Here is an 18190-nt window from a genome sequence, read left to right as displayed (position 1 = left end):
TCCTCCAAGGCCCCAGCCCCACCCTGCAGCCCCCACCACAGGGCGTGGTGCAGCACAGTGAGAAGGACAGACTGAGACCTTGCTTCAGAAACCCAGAGGAGCCACGGAAACCCCCGGCTTCAGCTGCTCTTCCCAGGAGGTCTCCTGCCCCTGAGATAAAAATCTCTAAAGTAACCTAAATAAAATGTCATTGGCCAGAGATGAGGATGCGGGACAGGGGACTGAAGTGTCCGTTCTTCTAAAATCCTCTCCCCTGCCTACAATCTGGAGGTTCTCTTATTCCAGAAAAGGATGGTGTTGGAGGGAGCCCCAGCCATGACTCACTCAGAGCTAATCCTTGGCAAATCCATCACCATGGAAACTGCCAATCATCCATGCTTTTCATAGCTTAATGGAACATCTGCCAGGGGAAAGCCAAGCGATACAAATTGCTGACCTGCCCACCCTGTTTACACTGGGACCCCCTGAAAAACAGAGGGAGCCAGGGAAGGCAAGTCTCCACAGCAGGATGGTGGCCCAACTCCAGTCGCTAATTAGCTGGGTGACCTTTCACGATCTTTCATAAGCTCTTTTGCCTTCCTCCTTTCCCCGTGGTCAAATAAAGGGTCAGATCAGTGATTCTCAACCTGGTTGTGCTTGGAGGGGGTGGGGAGTGGGGTGAGGTAAAAGAGGCTTGTGTAGACAGCTTCTTCATTAGTATCATTTCATATTTGGAATATTACAAAATGATTTTTTTATAATTTAAGCCACAAAAAAATAAAGCTTGATGAGTATTCTTAGGCAGCAATCATTCCCAAAGGAAGGACAAAGACACCTCTCTCTGGTCCAGGGAGGCACATGAGAATTTCCAGGGTCATGCGGTTTTCAGTATGATTACCAAAAATGAAGATGGAGTAAAAGACAAAACATTGACAGTTGCTGGACCAGCTGATCTGGAATGTTATTCCAGCTCAAGCACTAGGCTCCTAGGTGGCAGCTTCCAAGCTCAGGCCGCTGCGAACTCCTTACTGGAAGAGGACATGAGGGAGGGGGGGCTCCCCACCCCCGCCCCCTCCCAGACCGGGCTTCTCTTAAGGGACAATGTGCGAGCAGCGTGGAGGAGGCCCGGCAGGGTCCTGTGGCTGAGGTAACCTCCCCAGGGGTGCTGGCCACCTCAGAGGCCCACAGCCCTGCCTCAGGGGTCACTGCTAATCTGGCACCTGTGCCCAGCGGTGCTTGACTCACGGCCAGGCCTGAGGAAACACACACTTGGGTGGGAAGCTTCTTGGAGGGTTGGTGGGGAGGCTGGAAGTAGATGGTGATGAGGATGGGGGTGGGGGATGGGGAATGGGAGGGGCTGGAGAATACTCTCAGATGTTAACTTCTAAGATTTTTCCTCTATTTTATTTTCCCCTTTCCTTTTCTGTCCACTCAAGAGGAACTTGACCTTTATTCTACTGCCTTAGAGGAAATGCGTGGTGAAGCAGCAGCAGAATATGCCTGAGCACGGTTTGGGGTTCCGTTTCTCAGAAGCCCAGGCCCTTAGGAAATTGTACAGGGTTGAGGAAGCAGGAAAGAAGCTGCAGAATGACAGGGGAAAGCCTTGGGGGATGAAACCAGCATACTATATAGTTTGCAGGGCCCAGAACAAATAAAAATGTAAGATATCTTGTTCAAAAATTATTACGAATTTGAGCCACAGCAAAGCATTAAACCAAGTATGGGGCCCTTCTGAGCTTGGGACCCAGCGTGAGTGCCTACATCCACGCCCGTCCGCAAAGCTAGCCCTGGACAGCAATGTCCCCTTATTAGAACAGCGGATTGCCCCTGGAGCTGGGGAAGGAGAAAGGCCCACAGGATCTGAAACAACGGGGACCTGAGACCTATACCCTGGCAGCGCTGGTGGGAATCCGGCAAGATGCCAGAAAGGAGAGTCTGAGAAGTACACAGATTCTAAGCATAGGGTTCCCAGGCTCAGCAGATTTCCAGTCTCCCAAAGTAGCTCAGAAGCAGTTGAGAGCACAAACCTGAAGGGCTCAGCAGATGGGGCCAGGGGAGGGCCTGGCGCTGAGCACAGATGATGAAAGGCCAGAGCCCCTCAACACGCCTTGGCCCTCAGTAAGACTCTAGGACGCTGGGGCGGAATGGCAGGGTGAGGCGGAGACGCAATGAATGATGGACATGCTTTCAGTCATCCTGGCAGAGGGTAGGCTCAGAGTCAGAGATCCACTCTCTTTCCACTTCACTGAGATGAATGAAGCGCACTGTTTCTGGCGCACCTGGACTCGTAGAACAAGCTTCTACCTGCCACTACCGAGGCCCAGCTCCAGCCTCATTCCTGTGATTCCTGTGACCAAGCCTCCAAGGGGGGTCAGGTTTGAGCCACTGAGGTTATCCAACCGAGAGATGAAGCTTGGACCAGAGTGGTCAGGTGGTAGAGATGGAGGGAAGCAGGAGGTAAAGGGGGCAAAGTTAGGAGGACAGGGCTTGGCGGGCACTGGTCAGGGAAAGGAGGGTCTCAGGAGTAAGTCTCCAGGAGCTGCAGGAACAACAGGGAGGGCTGCAGGGGCCATCTCCTGAGATCAGGAGCAGAGGAGGAGAACCAGTTGTGGGGGGAGGTGGGATGGGTTGGGTTCTAGGCATGCTGGGTCTGAGGTACCAAGAGAAGATCTCACGTAGGCAACTGAACACGATGTGAAGCTTAGAGAAGTCAGGGCTCGAGGCGTAAATGTGGGGAGTCGCCAGCTTTGGGGGTGGTCCCTGAACAATGGGCATGGCTGAGATCCCAAGGAAAAGAATAGAGAAAGAGAAGAGTTGGGGTCTGGGCCTAGCCCGAAGAACCCCGACGTTTAATGGGCAGGCAGAAGAGGATGCAGCTCCAAAGGCACGTGGGAGAGGTGGGGGAGCCAGGAGGGCGCTGCCTCCTCGAAGGCTCAGCAGGGAAGGAGAACGTGGAACACAGCCGGGAGGTCAGACACCCTGAGACCTTGTAACTGCAGCTGAGCTGAGAAACATGGAAGCCACGGACGACTTTGCAAAGAACCATTTCATTGGACAGATGGGCTTGGAATTCAAAATGGAGAGAGTGGGGCAGGAGGCAGGAGAACAGAGTGGGAGCACAAAGACCAGCAAGGGAATGAGGAGAGGCAAGAAAGGGCCCGTGGCTAGAGGGAGCAGTGGGATGCAGGAAAGGTGGTAAAGGCGCTTTTGTTTTATTTTTCATTGTAACAGCTTTACTGAGGTCGAACTAACATACCATACCCTACCTGTGTTTTTCTAAGTCTGTGCCCCGGGGACAAGCCCCGTCCCTAGCAAAGGGTTATTTCCTACAGAGACTTCGATGTTAGCTTACCACCTTCCAGGCAGGGGCTGGAGCACGAGATTAAGAATTCTATAGGGACCTCCGCTGTGGAAGACTCCTCTCTGGCCACCGAAAGCAAGCAAGTCGGGGAGGAGAGTCAGCCATTGCCCCCCACATCCTGGTCTCACCCACAGCCAGTGTGGTAAGAAGACAATAGCATTTCTCCACCCCCTTGGGGGGAGACACAAGGGTGGCAAAAGGGAACGTGGAGTTTCTAGACCAAGTCCATACTCATGCCAGGGAGGAAAGGGCAGCCTGTCCTGCTGGGAATCCCTCCTGTTCAGCCCTAAGAGACGTATGTCCCCTCTACTAATTTGGCCAAGAGGTGTCAATATACAATTACGAGGGATAAGTTAGACTAAATCATGCTGGGGGCCTTTGGGAATTACCATCAAGTAAACTCTCTGGTGAAATAGTGGATTTTGAACAGACTTGTGGTTGCCAAGGGGGAGGGAGTGGGATGGATGGGGAGTTTGGGGTTGGTAGATGCAAGCTAGTACATTTAGAAGGGATAAGCTATGAGGTCCTACTGTATTGCAGCACAGTGAACTATATTCAGTCTTTTGGGATAGAAAATAGCATGAGAAAAGAATTGTGTGTTTGTGTATGACTTGGTCACTGTGCTGTACAGCAAAAATTGACAGAACACTGTAAATCAACTATACGTTAATAAAAAAAATTTAATAGATTTTGGAGTTCCCATTGTGGCACAATGGGTTAAGAATCTGACTGCAGTTTCACAGGTCACTGGAGAGGCATGGGTTTGATCCCCAGCCTGGTGCAGTGGGTTAAAGAATCCAGCACTGCTGCAGTTGCAGCATAGGTCACAACTGTGGCTTGGATTCAACCCCTCACCCGGGAACTTCCATATGCTGCAGGTACAGCCATTAAAATACATATTTTTTAGTTAAAGCTAAGGCATCTGTCACGTCAGATATATATATCCTAAGAGCACATGTGGGTCAATTATGGTACTGAGCTTTGGAAACCAAGCCTTTACACCCTTAATGTGAGAGTGAAAAAGAATTCCCACACCAATACCTGTAGCTGCTGGAAAGAACACACCGAAGACAGTGAAAAAGGACTCTCCGGGGCTGTAATCTGGCAGAGTGTTGTTCTGTAGCAGTTCTGGTGAATATCCAATGAAACCGTGCTCTGAAACAGTACAGAGGAAAGCAAAATGAACCAAGTGATAAAGACAGAGCACAGGCTTCCCGAGATTACAGTCCTAGCTTATGTAACCTTAAATATTAAAAGGTAGGTGTGAGTGTGTATATGTGTGTGAGAAAGTGATAGAGAGAACACAGAAGATGACAGAACCATCTTTCTTCCCATTTGCAGGGCCTGACTTTTGTGTATCTCTAGCTACGGATACAAGTAAATAAAATGACATGAAGGAGAACAGCAGTTACTGCTGGGAAGGGGAGCTTCTTTGGTTTCTTACCTTTTTTTTTTTTTTTTCCCTCATAGATGTCAGTACAGCTGAAATCTTTCAATGAGCATGTATGGATGTGTCTGCTTTTTGGGTTTTTGTTTTTTTGTTTGTTTGCTTTTTAGGGCCACACGTGAGGCATATGGAAGTTCCCAGGCTAGGGGTCTAATCAGAGCTGCAGCTGCCAGCCTACGCCACAACCACAGCCATGCAGGATCCAAGCCACATCTATGACCTACACCACAGCTCACGGCAATGCCAGATCCTTAACCTACTGAGCAAGGCCAGGGATCGAACCTCGCATCCTCATGGATATGGCTTCGTTCCCACTGAGCCACGATGGGAACTCCTGGATGTGTCAATGAAGTTACCTCCCTGCTTAAAAACCCTCCCACAGATCCCAATTAGCTACAGAATAAAGTTCAAACTTCTTAAGATGAGCATGGAAGCCCTGCACAGCCTGGCAACAACCCACCACTTCCTATTCACCCTTTGCCTTTTCCTCTCTCCAACAGTCACACAGACGAGCCCACTCAAGGACCCCACCCCTGGGTCCCCTGCTTCCACATCCTTCCTCCACATCTCTAAGCATCAATTTGGTGCTCACTTTTCAAGCCTATCCCAAACTCAGCTTCCTGTGGGCTTTGTAAAAACTCCCCACCAGAATCCATTCCTCCTCCTACATGCCCTCTGAGACCAGCCCTGTTAGGTCTTTCCCTAACCCGACTCCTTGGGGCTAGAGACCTGGTCCTACACATCTCTGTCCCCCCAGGTCAAGTGGCAGGGTACAAATACAGGTCACACTAAAAAAAAATCTCGCTCTTGGAGCTCTCGATGCTGTGCTTTTAATCTGCCTTATTCGCAGACTACTTGATGGCAGGAACATCTCAGACACGATTCCTCTGAAGTGTTTTTGTTGTTGTTTTTCTTTTTAGGGCCACACCTGCGGCATATGGACATTCCCAGGCTCAGGGTCGAATCGGAGCTACAGCTGCCAGCCTACACCACGGCCACAGCAATGCGGGATCTGAGCACATCTGCGACCTATGCCGCAACTCGCAGGAACACCAGATCCCTAACCCCCTGAGTGAGGCTAGAGATCAAACCTGCATCCTCATGGATCTATTCGGGTTCTTAGCCCATGAGCCACAATGGGAACTCCTCTTTGAAGTATTTTAAACATTTTTTACATTGGCTTAAATGCAATTTTCCAAGTGGTTTCAAGATACTTTGCTTCTGTCAAAGGGGTTCACCTTGAGCAGTGTCTGTGGATGTGTTGCTGTGAAATTTTAAGATGCAAGTCAAGTGTCCTTGGGCTCGGGTATAGCCGGGACATCCAGCCTCTGCTTTTGGAGAATGAGTTGGCTTGTTGCTGTTAAGTCCAGTCCAAGAGAAGCCTGTCCTGCCCCTTTCCCTTCCACGCCCACAGTCACGAGGATCAGCTGTCACTCACAGCTGACCCGTGGCACTGCAGTGACCCTCTCCCGCCGGCCTGCCCTCCATCTCCCTCAGGGCTTAACTTCACCCTGAGTTCCATCCACAAAAGAGCTGGGGCTTGCTCATAAGTCCAATGAGATCACTGGTGCTGCTCACAGCTTCCAAGAGTCATATCTTCATAGGAAAACTATTTTTCAAAAAAACAGTAAAATGAAAGCTCAGTGAAGCACAAGGTGCCCCTTGGAGTCCAGTCAGGACTTAAGATCATTGTCAACTGCTGTCTTTCTCCTGAACCTTAAACCCCAAGGACTGTGTAACATTTCTACACAGTTTGGCATCTTCACGGCTGGTCCTCCCCTCATTAACCAAAAAGCAATAATAGCTAAGTTAACTGCAGTTTATCCGCTGGCTGACCCCTCCTGCCTAGACTTTGAGGAGAAAAGCAGCCCAGCCTGCCTTGGAACGGAGCTCAGCCAAGCTGGGTGATGCACAGGTCTGAGCACATCTCAGCACCGGGCTGTGTGCCGGGCAGGCCAGCGCGCAGGACATAAACACCTCATCAGACTCCATTGATCTTGGCGTCCCTGAGGCCTTCCTGACATGGGCGGGTATTTGGTCCCAGGCCTGAAGGCCTTAGCCCCATCAGCCTGCAGGGTCAGAGGGACTTCAGGAGCCGCAGATGAGTCATGAGGAGGTCTTTTCTCTCCCTCCATCCCATCAACAAGATCCACAGATTGAGGGAACATGAGTCCCTTGTCTCACGTGGGCGGGGGTCCCACAAGGGGGCCTGTGTCTACCCCCCTTCTCTGCAGGGCGACCACAAACAGCCCTCCCACATTTCTAAGCACAGGCCCCCTGACAACTGCTGCTGAGCCCAGCCCTCCTTCCCCAAGTCCAGGTCTGAGCTGTTCTCAAGGAAATAACCTGAACTTTGAAAAGAACTTTATGGACAAAGATGTTTGTCACTGAGTTATTTGCAATAACGTAAATGGGGGGGGGGGTGTCTCTAAATGTCTATTTCTGATATATTTTAAATGCTTATAAAAAGTCCTTAGCACCACAGAAAACCATCCATGTTGTATACGACATATGTGAAGAAAACTGGATACCATTTATAGGACGAATACAAAAAATAATAATAATAATGTTTTAATGTGCATATGTAAGACTAGAAGGAAACATACCACAGTACCATTTTTGGTTGTCTGTATAATGCAATTGTGGGCAATTTCTTTTTCTTTCTTTTTTTATGTTTACAAATTTTCCACCTTGTCTTTAATGAGCATAATCAACTTATCATCACAAAATAATATCTTTTAGAAAAACAAACAAAACACCCCACAACTGAAGTCTACTTTCTTTCTCTTTTTCTTCTTTTTAGGGCCGCACCCGAGGCATATGGAAGTTCACAGGCTAGGAGATGAATTGGACCTGTAGCTGCTGGCCTACACCACAGCCACAGCAACGCAGGATCCAAGCTGCATCTGCAACCTACACTGCAGTTCATAGCAATGCTGGATCCTTAACCCTCTGAGGAAGGCCAGGGATTGAACCCACATCCTCATGGATACTAGTAGGGTTCTTGACCCACTGAGCCACGACAGGAACTCCAAAAGTCTACTTTCTTTAGATAGCTTTTCTAAAAATAAGTATCATTTCTTTTTTTTTCTTTCCATTTATATTCTTCCTGCTTCTCAAAAGGATTTAAGTGACTTATAAAAAAAATATAAATAAATAAAATAAAATAAAAATTTTTTTTAAATTTAAAAAAGAAAAAATATATATTAAAAAAGAAGAAAGGAGTTCCCGTCGTGGCGCAGTGGTTAACGAATCCGACTAGGAACCATGAGGTTGCGGGTTCGGTCCCTGCCCTTGCTCAGTGGGTTAACGATCCAGCGTTGCCGTGAGCTGTGGTGTAGGTTGCAGACGCGGCTCGGATCCCGCGTTGCTGTGGCTCTGGCGTAGGCCGGTGGCTACAGCTCCGATTCAACCCCTAGCCTGGGAACCTCCATATGCCGCGAGAGTGGCCCAAGAAATAGCAACAACAACAACAACAATAACAACAACAACAACAACAACAAAAGACAAAAAAAAAAAGAAAGAAAGAAAAAAAGGAGTTTGTGTCTTGGCTCAGTGGTTAACGAATCCGACTAGAAACCATGAGATGGCGGGTTTGATCCCTAGCCTTGCTCAGTGGGTTAAATATCCAGCGTTGCCACGAGCTGTGGTGTAGGTCAAAGACACGGCTCGGATCCCACGTTGCTGTGGCTGTGGTATAGGCTGGTGGCTACAGCTCCGATTAGATCCCTAGCCTGGGAACCTCCATATGCCATGGGTGTGGCCCTAGAAAAGGCAATAAATAAATAATAAATGCAGGGCAGATAAAATAAAGGGCAAAGAAAGGGGAAAAAAAAAAAGAAATTGAGCAAAAGAGAGATAGGGAACACGCACAGCCCACAGCCCAAGATCTCTGAAGGGGCTCAGATTTCCCTCAAACTGGAATCCAAGGCCTAGAGAAACCACTTTATGACTTTGTGACTTTCCTGCCCAAGCCCAGGCAGGCAAGCGCAGACCCCAGGGCCCTCACTTCAGGTGTGCCACGTTCCAGTGGATGAGAAGGAACCACAGGCTCGCAAGATGGACCCGTCTCATTTCCTCTGCCCCGACCCTCCCGGGCCCTCACAGCAGCCTCCACAGAGGCTTGGCCCACTGGCCTCATCCTGACTCCTGGGGACCTAGTCTCTGTCCCATACCCCTAGCCTGTGGTCCGGCTGGACCTTGAACTTATGCAGAGCAGGTGCCAGGTCAGGCATTGGTGTCTCCGGCTGGCTAGTACTTGCTGGCTAAGGCACGGGGTAAGGTCAGCTGGCCACATCCCATGTGTAGGGCTGATCAGATACCACTGGCTGTGTCCTCTCCCAGGGGTTGTACTGTCTGATTTGATGAACTAGAGTTCCTAATTCTTCTAATCATGGCCCCGTTCAAGAATCTGATGAAAACTGTGGCCCCCCTCCCCCCAGATGGTACATTCTGCATACCATTTGGGGGTTTCTTGAAGCCTCTCTGGGAGGAGTGGACCCTAAGGTTCAGGTCCTCTACTCCAGGGGCCGCCTCTGCATCCGAGACTTCTAGCAGACCCTGCAGGCAGGCACCTGTGATGTCCTGACCTGGGATGGACAGAACCTGTTTCCTGCTGCAGTCTCTGCCTGGCAACGAGGAGTCTCTGTGTGCACGTCGGGAGAGCACGGGTCTCCCCAGGGACATCCAGGGCACCCTCTTCTGAACTTAAGGACAAACAGCCACTTACTGAGCACCTCCTCCGTGCCAGTTACTGGGCACCAAGGTCCTTTACAAAATTTTCCTTGATGCCCTTGACAACCCTCCAAGATCAAAGGTGAGGAAGCCTGGCTCGTGAAGGCAAAGAATCTTGTCCAAGGTTCACACTGCAGTCCTGCCTGTATCACAGCCCATGTCTCTCCTCCAAGTGGCTGGTCCCCCCCAGGTCCCCAGCCACACCCTCCCTCACAGAGGTTTCCCAGGTTTCCTTCAACCCCATAAAAGGCCCCCAGAGATCACAGCCTCTCCCCTTCTCCACCTGTGGGGGCGCTGACCGGGGGTCTCCCTATGGAACACCGCACACACTGAGGGGTATGTGCACAGCTGGGAAGAGGCAGAGCCCTGCCTGGACTCCAGGTCTGTCTGAATTCCGTTTTCCATCTACCATACTGTCTCCCTGTAATTCCTCCTGAGTGGTTTCCCTAGAGATTCCTAAACCTTGTGTCTTCACCTCTGTGGGCCTTTCAGCGACTCATCTGGTAACACGAGGGGCTTAGGGTGCTGTCAGCTGATGTCTCCCAACTCTGAGAGGCCTGCCATGCCCAGGGCCCGCAGCTGCTACATGTCACTGTATCTGGGTTTGATCTGAACATCTGCTTCTATATCCTCTCTCTCTCACACACACACACACACACACAAAAGGCAAAGAAAAAACTTTGGTCCCATGTGAGCTATGAGCTTTTAGGAAGACAAAGAACAAAGTAAACACACAAAGAGAAAACAGATCACAATAGAAACCAGGCAAGAGCAGGCGGGGGGGAGGATACTCGAAGGCTTGGCCTCTTCCCTCAGCATTCAGGGACTGTGGCCTCCTGACATGCCACCAGTGGGGCTGTGGGTCTACAGGGTCCAGGGTCTGCTCCCAAGGGATGCCGTGGGATCCCACCTACCTGGCCTGAGCTGAAAGGATCAGCCCTGGCCACAAGTTGCTACAAAGCACAGCTCCCTCAGGGCTGGGCCGGGCCCCATGCCCTCTGGTACAGTGGCTGCCTGGAAGCCCTGTGTGGCACCTGTGGGTTCCCTACCTCTGCCACCCCCGCCTCTGGGGTCTGCTGACATTAGAAGAGGCAGTTGGAAAGTCGCCGCCCCTGCATGTGGGTCTGAGCCTGTGACCACTGACTAACTTAGAAAGCGAGATTTCTAAAAATGACGCTGGCACTGTGGGCCCTGCCACCCTCTGCGAGCTGGGGCTCCAGGCGGGGTGGGGGGCTTCCGGCCCCTGTGTTCTTCTTGGCTCAGGTCCCCTGCCCTCGACCAGCGAGACAGCCCTTTCCTGGGAACAGACAATGGAGAGGCTGGTCCAACCAGGAATAGAAAAGCAGAGAGAGGAAGGGCCCCGGGAGAGAGGAAGGCCGGGAGGAGCACGCCGCCCAGACCCTGGGAGGTGACGGAAGAGCAGCTCTGCAAGGAAGAGGAAAGGAGAGGCCCAGGTTCTGGGAAGGACACACACACACACACACACACGAGCAATGTGTAGGGGTGGGGCGGGCAGAGGAGGCCCCCAGAGCCCCTGAGGATGCCGGAGGAGGAGGGAAGGAGGAGGAGGAGGAAGTACAGTAGGGTGTACGATAAGGGGAGTGTCAATGGGCCACCTTTTCCCAGAGCCTCGCCTCGCACTGGACACTCGGCCCCTCTGAGGGCCTCCCCTAGGTGCAGTCCGATTGCTTGGCGCCCATCCACCCTGGGGCACTGCCTCCTGGGGGCAGAGACCGACAGCGTGGGGGAGGGGCAATGAGTCTGAAATCACCTGACAAAAAGAGGTCAGGGCCAAGAAGAAGAAAGGTGGGTTCGGGGCCCCTTCCTGCCCACGCAGCCTCCATACTCACTGGGATATGGCCCGACCCCAGACGGCGTAAGGTGAACATGGATGGGCAGCTAGACCCAGCACACCCCCTGCTTCCCCACGCTGGACAGTAGTGGACTTTCCTCCTCTGGCTCTGGGGCTGGGTCTTGGGAGCAGCAGCGGGCGAGGCAGCAGCAGGCACTGGAAGGGACGCTCCTAAACTGAGCTCAAAGAGTGTGGATTTAGGAGAAGCCCGGGGTGGCGCATGAGGTCCTGAGGCTCTCTGGGGGGAAGGGGAGAACTGGGACAGGACCAAGACTCAGAACACCTGGGTTCAGGCCCCAGTTCCGCCGCAGACTTGCCGAGGGGCTGAAGGCAAGCCCGTCTCCTTTGAAGCGCAAGTTCTTCCTCTGTCCATCTGGGCTGGGCCCCCGATTCTGCATCCTAAGTAAGCACCCAGGTGAGGCAGATCACACTCCCAGGGGCAGGTACTAGAAGGCTATTCAGGACCCTTCTAATTCTGAAAGTTGCCAGGCAGAGGCCCATTCTCAAGATTCAGGGCACATGGTCCAAATATACCACTGGTTTCCAGGGGCAGATATAAAATCCCAAACAAGCTTCCGGAACTTGTCACTACCGCCCGGCACCCCCCTGCTACCCTTCTCTTTCTCTGTGGCTACCGATGCAATGTGTGCTTCAGACTGAGACAAGTCACTACCACATTTTTAATTTGTTAATGAAACAAAGCGATTAGGAATTACATGTCCTGCCACTAGGTCTTATGTTATCATGGTCACAGTCAGCGCATGCCCTCCACTAGCGTAGATAGCGAAAGCCTTGCAGTCTAATTCACTGGCCCATTTGAACAGCTGAGGGAACTGGTGTCCACAGAAAGGAGCCAGGCGCTCAAAAGGCATGAGAGTTGAGAGTGGGAAAGTAACCCTAGCTTAGGGTCCCATCCAGAGTCCCCAAAACACCAAGACCCCACTTGCTGGACTCTTCCATCGAACTAGGTCATAACTATCCTGATCCACTACAGGCGCCATAAAACTACTTTGAAATTGACCTGGATCAGGCCGTGCGGACTTTGGCGGCACTGATCACCGGCGGGAGGGCTGGAAACGGCAACGTGGACCGGTTTGGAAGAAGCCCCCAAGGCCCCCGCCTGCCACGCGGATTTCCGTCCCCACGGGACTTCTGGGCAGTGAGCTGGGAGCTTTCCCCAGACCGCAACCTCCTCCTGGCTTCAGCCCTAGAGTTTGGTCCTCCAAAGAGAGGGTGGAGAGAGGATGTAAGCAGGGTTTCCAGCTCCCAGGCCCCCACCCAGAGAGAAAATACACAGAGGGAAGGCTGGGCATTCTCACAGCAGCCAGAAGGGAAGTCTGAAGTGGGGCTGGGCCTGCCCAGAGGGCGCGGGGAGGAGCAGTCTGGAGCCTCCAGGCCCCTGGGGAAGGCCTCCACCCTCCAGGACAACTGGCTGGCGGGAAGAGCAGGAAAAGCCCCCAGGGCCGGGCAGCCCAGGGGATGAAGGGCCTGGGTTGGGGGGCCTGTCTGGTCAGCCCCCTTGGGAGGGGGGAGCCGAAAGTTTCCAGTAAGAAAAGAAGCTCCTGCCAACGGCTGCAATGGAGTATGGGCAGTCCTGGGGCTCCTTCCGAGCAAAGGATTCCTCACTTGTGAAGGGGGATGAACCTGTCGCAATGAAAAAGGCGTTCTAATAGCCAAGAAATCCTTGCATCCTCAGACACAGGCTCTTTTATAAATGCTTAGCCAAAGTTTTTTTTAATAATGGCCTTGGGGTCAGCAAGTTGAGATAAGAGATGTTCCGCTGAGAAGCCTGCAGAGTAAAGGACGGTCAAATGCTCCAGAATGTTAAGACACTCAAAGGTCACCTGGACCCAGGAAACAAAGAGGTATCTGGGGACAAGAGCCAGGGTTGCCACAAACGCTGAGCAAGGGCCTGGGCCAGGCACTGTCCCAAGTGCTTTCGACATATTCGCTCACAACCACCAGGTGAGGTCCGTGCATTTTTCAGGTAAGGAAACACGGTAAAGAGACTGGATTTGACCCTTGGCTGCAGCTGCCAGGTTGGTGCTGACCCGAAGCTTCAGGGAGCCCAGAGCCCAGCTCCAGCTGGTCAGGCTGGGGCCAGGCAGAGGGGGACTCCAGAGGCGCCCCCACCCCCCACCCCGCCACGGAGACACACACACACACACACAGGCCTGTTCAGCGGCTCTTGAGAGAGCCCTGAGAAAGGAAAATCTGGCCTTATCTCCTGGGGCAAAGGAATGTGCTCTCCCGCCAGGATAAGTGGCTGTTTTGACAGGAAGTCTCCACCCAGGCTGTGGGTTCCTCCCAGCCACCACTTACTCCTTCTGGCTCTCCCTGCCTCCGCCCCAATTCCCATCCTACTTGAACCCCACACCCCTCCTACATCCCCCAAAATAATCTAACTCAATTGGGGGTGCCCCACATCGGCTGCCCCAGCACAGCTCCGGTCTCTGGGGAGTCTAGCGTTCTGACCTGAGCGTCACCCCCCCTCCAGCCCCACCGTCGCCTGGACACTCTCTCCAGGCAGGCAGCTGGGAGGAGAAAGGGCCCCCTGCAGGGGACAGTGAGCATCCACAAGGTTATGCAAGCAGGGCCACCCCCCTGCCAAGTACTGTGCTAGAAATATTCACCCCCAAGCCCTCACCCCTCAGCTCTGCAGCCCTGCCAGGGCTCCCACACACACTCTTAGAATCCCAAGGCACAAGTTCAGCATCAAAGGACTAGGGAATGTTAACGCCACAGGAGTCTTTCGTCTCAAATCCATTTTATAATGCGAAGGCTGAGGTCCGAAAAAGGAGAAGCCCACACCACACAGTTGGCAGCCGGTCAGGCAAGACCAGACCCAGTGCAGCCAAGCGCCCAACCAACATGTCCCTAGGGCCTCCAAGGGCCCTGCAATGACATTCGTATCTCTGAAGTCCCTGCCTGCCCCCTGCCAGGTGGGGACAGGAACCATGCTGCTTACTCCCTGGTGTGTCTCTGTTGCCTAGACCCAGGGTGTATGCAAAACATTTCATACTTTATTAATGAACAATGGAAACAACCCAAGTGTCCATCAGCAGAGGAGCAGACACACAACACGTGGTATATCCATCCAGAGTACTATCCAGCCATCGAAAGGAACGAAGTACTGACATGGATGAATCTCGGAACGCATTATGCTACGTGAAACACACACACACACAAGCACAAATACTGTATCATCTGTTCATATGAAATACCTAGAATAGACAAATTCATAGAGACAGAAAATAGAGGTTATCGGGGCTGGGGGGAAGAATGGGGAGTTATTGCTCCATAGACACAGTTTGGGTTTGGGGTGATGAAATGTTTTAGAAGCTGAGTTGTGATGGTTGTACAACGTGATGACTGTAGTTAATACTACTGAGATGCACATTTTAAAATGGTTAGGATGGCGAATTTTAGGTTATATATATTTTGCCACAATTTAAAAAAAAGTAATAATCATAAGCGAGCCAGTCCTCTCTCTCCACAGTGCCCCCTGCAGGGCCCACCTCCAGCATTCTTGTTTCCAGCCTGGGCTCCTCTCTGCTTTGCAGATGTGGAACAGAGAATAAAAGGAGCTGCCTGGCCAAGGCTGGTCACAGACGGAGGCACAAAGCCATAGGTACATCCTGGAGGTGGACTCTGACTTTCCTGCCAAAGCAAGCTGCCTCCTCAGAGAAGCAGATGAGCGGAAGCTTCAGCTCTGGGCTGCTCTAAGGCTGGCAGGCACCCCCAGTGAGCTGTCTGACCCAGCCAGACTCCTCCCAGGGAGATTTGGGCAGAAAGTACCACGTTCTCAGGAGTTCAGGTGCAAATCACAGCTCCCTTTCTAGATGTCTAGAACCTACAGTCACTGTCAAGATGCACAGACTGTGATTTCTCAGTATCGGCCATGCCCAGCTGCCATGGAACACTTCAGCAAAGCCAAGGGTGCTGCTGTCCTGGTCTTGTTTTGGGCACACGTTCCCGCTTTCAAAACTCTCCCAGTCACTAGGACCACAGGCCTGGAAGCAGTGTTTAACACGAGTCCCACTTCATGAGAGCTGGCCTGGAATGAACACGCCTTTAACCTGGACTGCCCAGGGAGTGCAAAGAGGAAGGAGGCATGGGACGCTCCTCTCAGGGGCTTGGATGATGCACCCCAACCTTGTTATGCAAAGTCTGGCCTTGGGTCAGCAGCTCGGCATCAGCGCCACCTGAGAGTTTGTTAGAACCGCAAAATCTTAGCTCTCCAATCCCCCTGCCCTCACCTGTGGAATAGAAACCTTCATTTTTACAAGAGCCCCATATCTCAAAGCTTGAGAAGCCGTGTCTTGGAGTATGACCCAGGGGTGTCTGGAGACCTATTCTTCCAGGATAAACAATAATGATAATATTATTTATTAAGCACCCACTTCCTGCTGGCTATGACGTGGGGCCTCTTACATGGATTATTTAATGCTCTGACCACTCAGTAAACTAAGCAGTATCATCTGCTTTTCAGAAATGAAGAGGGCAGTCAAAAGGATTAACTAAGGAGTACCCACTGTGGCGTGGTGGGTGGAGAGTCTGATTACAGTGGCTTGGGTCACTGCTAAGGCTCAGGTTTGATACCCAGCCCAGTACAGTGGGTTAAAAGATCTAGCTTTGCAGCAGCTGTGGCATAGGTTGCAGCTGCAGCTAGGATTCAGTCCCTGACCCAGGGAACTTCCATGTGTCATGGGTATGACCATTAAAAAAAAAACACACAACTAATTTGATCAAGTCCATGTAATGTGTTACAGCTGAGCTAGAATTCGAACAAGAGGTCTGAGTCCAAAGCCATGGCTCTGACAACTGTAGTTAATACGGTGCAATCTTTTAAATTGGGCCAACAGAAACAGCCACTTGTCAACTCTCCACAGGGTGCATAAAGTCACTTGCAAATGCAATCCCCAGGGAGGTATTCTAGGGGCTCCCCGCTGCCTGGGGCTGGCCTGGGCTATAGGTGCCTGTGTGCTGGGGTTGGGCTAACCCTGTGGCAGAGGGCTATTTCTTCAGAACACATCCCTGAAGAATTTGCATGGCCTTGTCCCCAGCAAACATATAAGTCTAGGACTGGAGAGGCAACTAAATTGGATGGTGAGCAGAACCAACTTGGAACCCTCTTGCACTGACTTGGTCTGGACCCTGGAGTCTATGACCTGGGGCTTGATCTACTGCCAGCCCCCAGGAGGCAGCACTTTCCCACCAAAGGCACCCACAGTGAGCTCCACTGTCCCCTCCAGCCAGCATCCATAGGCTCCTCAGGTCACAGAATCCAGCCCAGCTTCCCGGAGCCCAGCCCGGCCAGTCCTCTCTGTACCACCCACGTCAGCCTGGGATTGTCTGGCTGGCTTTCTCTGCCTGCAGACGGCCACCTCTTTGCCACCCAAATGTGAGTGACTAAGGTCTCCCTGCCTTTGTGTCCCTCAGTGACCCTCTAAGATGCATCTCAACTCAGCAGGGCCCTCTGAATGAAGAAGCCTGCAAGTGCCACCATTTGCCCTTCTGCAGCCACGCAGAGGTCATCCCGCTCGCCTCCCACAACCAGAGCACCCCTTCCTGCAGCAAGAGGAGCTGGGGCGCAGGCAGGAGATGCCAGCCCATCCCTCAGGGTGTCACCCTCCACTTCCCTGGAACTCCCAGCTGCGCAGGGCTGAGGCAGGCGAGGCCTCGCAGTGAGAGGGCCCTCCCAAGCCATTGATTTCATGCTTCAGGCACCCATCCCCAGCATGCTAGCCAGGGAGCTGGGGGCCAAGCTCCTCGCACTCGTGGAGCTGGAGCAGACACAGGGATAGAGTTGGGCGGGGTTAGCTCTGGTTTCCTTTCGCAGCCGTGACCAGGTCGCCACAGCCTCCTCAGCCTAAGGGTTCCTTTCTCTGCGTTGCACAGCCAAACCCAGTTAATTAAAATAATCCAGTGGCGAGAGCTGGAGGGCCTTAGACCTGGGTGTCAGTCATTCTCTTCATCACAGGCGAACTCAGAACAGAACAAGAGGAAGGCCTGAGGGTGCCTGCCCCACCCTCCTCCAGCCAGGCACTGCTCCTGGACACCTCCTCTTAAGGGCCAAAGCCCCAAAGCCAGGCAGTCAGAGCACCTCAATATTAAGTTCTCCCTCTACCACAGAAATGGTCAATGTTCATTCAACTCACCTGATTTTATTTTATTTTAGTCTTTTTAGGGCTGCACCTGTGGCACATGGAGGTTCCCAGGCTAGGGATCGAATTGGAGCTGCTGCTGCCGGCCTATGCCACAGCCACAGCAACGTGGGATCTGAGATTCATCTGCAACCTACACCACAGCTCACAGCAACACCAGATCCTTAACCCACTGAGCGAGGCCAGCGAGTGGGGTTCGTTAACTACTGAGGCACAATGGAAACTCCTCAACTCACCTAATTTTAAAATCAAGAACTACCAACATAAAATGGCACTTCATAGGCAGAACAAGTGAAAGAACGTGCTTTGCTTTCTACTTAGGTCAGTCACTGAGTGGACGAGAGAGGGAATAGTTTGTGAGGAGGGATGACCAGATGGACACAGAGAAGAAAAAGAGGGGAAAAGATTGGGGAGGAGAAACAGAGAAAGACAAATCTCAAGGAAGAAGGAATGAGGCAAGAAAAAGAGAAGAGAAACCAGGTACCTTTTGAGGAATGCTGGAGATCACAATTCTGTTGGGTTGGGTTACAAGTTTGGAAATCCCTACCCAGGCCTGAGTCTTTGTTTACAATTCTTCACTGTTCTAATCCCGAAAAATTCCTCTTCAAATCCTTGATGTTTTCCCTTTCAGGGTCAAAGATGCCTTCGAG

The 18190-nt window shown here is 52.0% G+C and overlaps 1 protein-coding gene across 1 annotated transcript in view; it reads right to left on the bottom strand.

Moving 5' to 3' along the window:
- Nucleotides 1-18190, bottom strand: part of SLC12A8 (solute carrier family 12 member 8) — a 142027-nt gene that overhangs the window by 52969 nt on the left and 70868 nt on the right. The window contains exon 6 of the mRNA XM_047790408.1: nucleotides 4382-4495. Coding sequence (XP_047646364.1) covers nucleotides 4382-4495 — 114 coding nt within the window. The remainder of the gene's footprint in view (nucleotides 1-4381; nucleotides 4496-18190) is intronic.

The sequence above is a fragment of the Phacochoerus africanus genome, chromosome 1 (genome assembly GCF_016906955.1).
Source record: "Phacochoerus africanus isolate WHEZ1 chromosome 1, ROS_Pafr_v1, whole genome shotgun sequence".
NCBI lineage: Eukaryota > Metazoa > Chordata > Mammalia > Artiodactyla > Suidae > Phacochoerus > Phacochoerus africanus.
The sequence above is the reverse complement of the archived record's forward strand: the minus strand, read 5'-3'. Positions and strand labels throughout refer to the sequence as shown.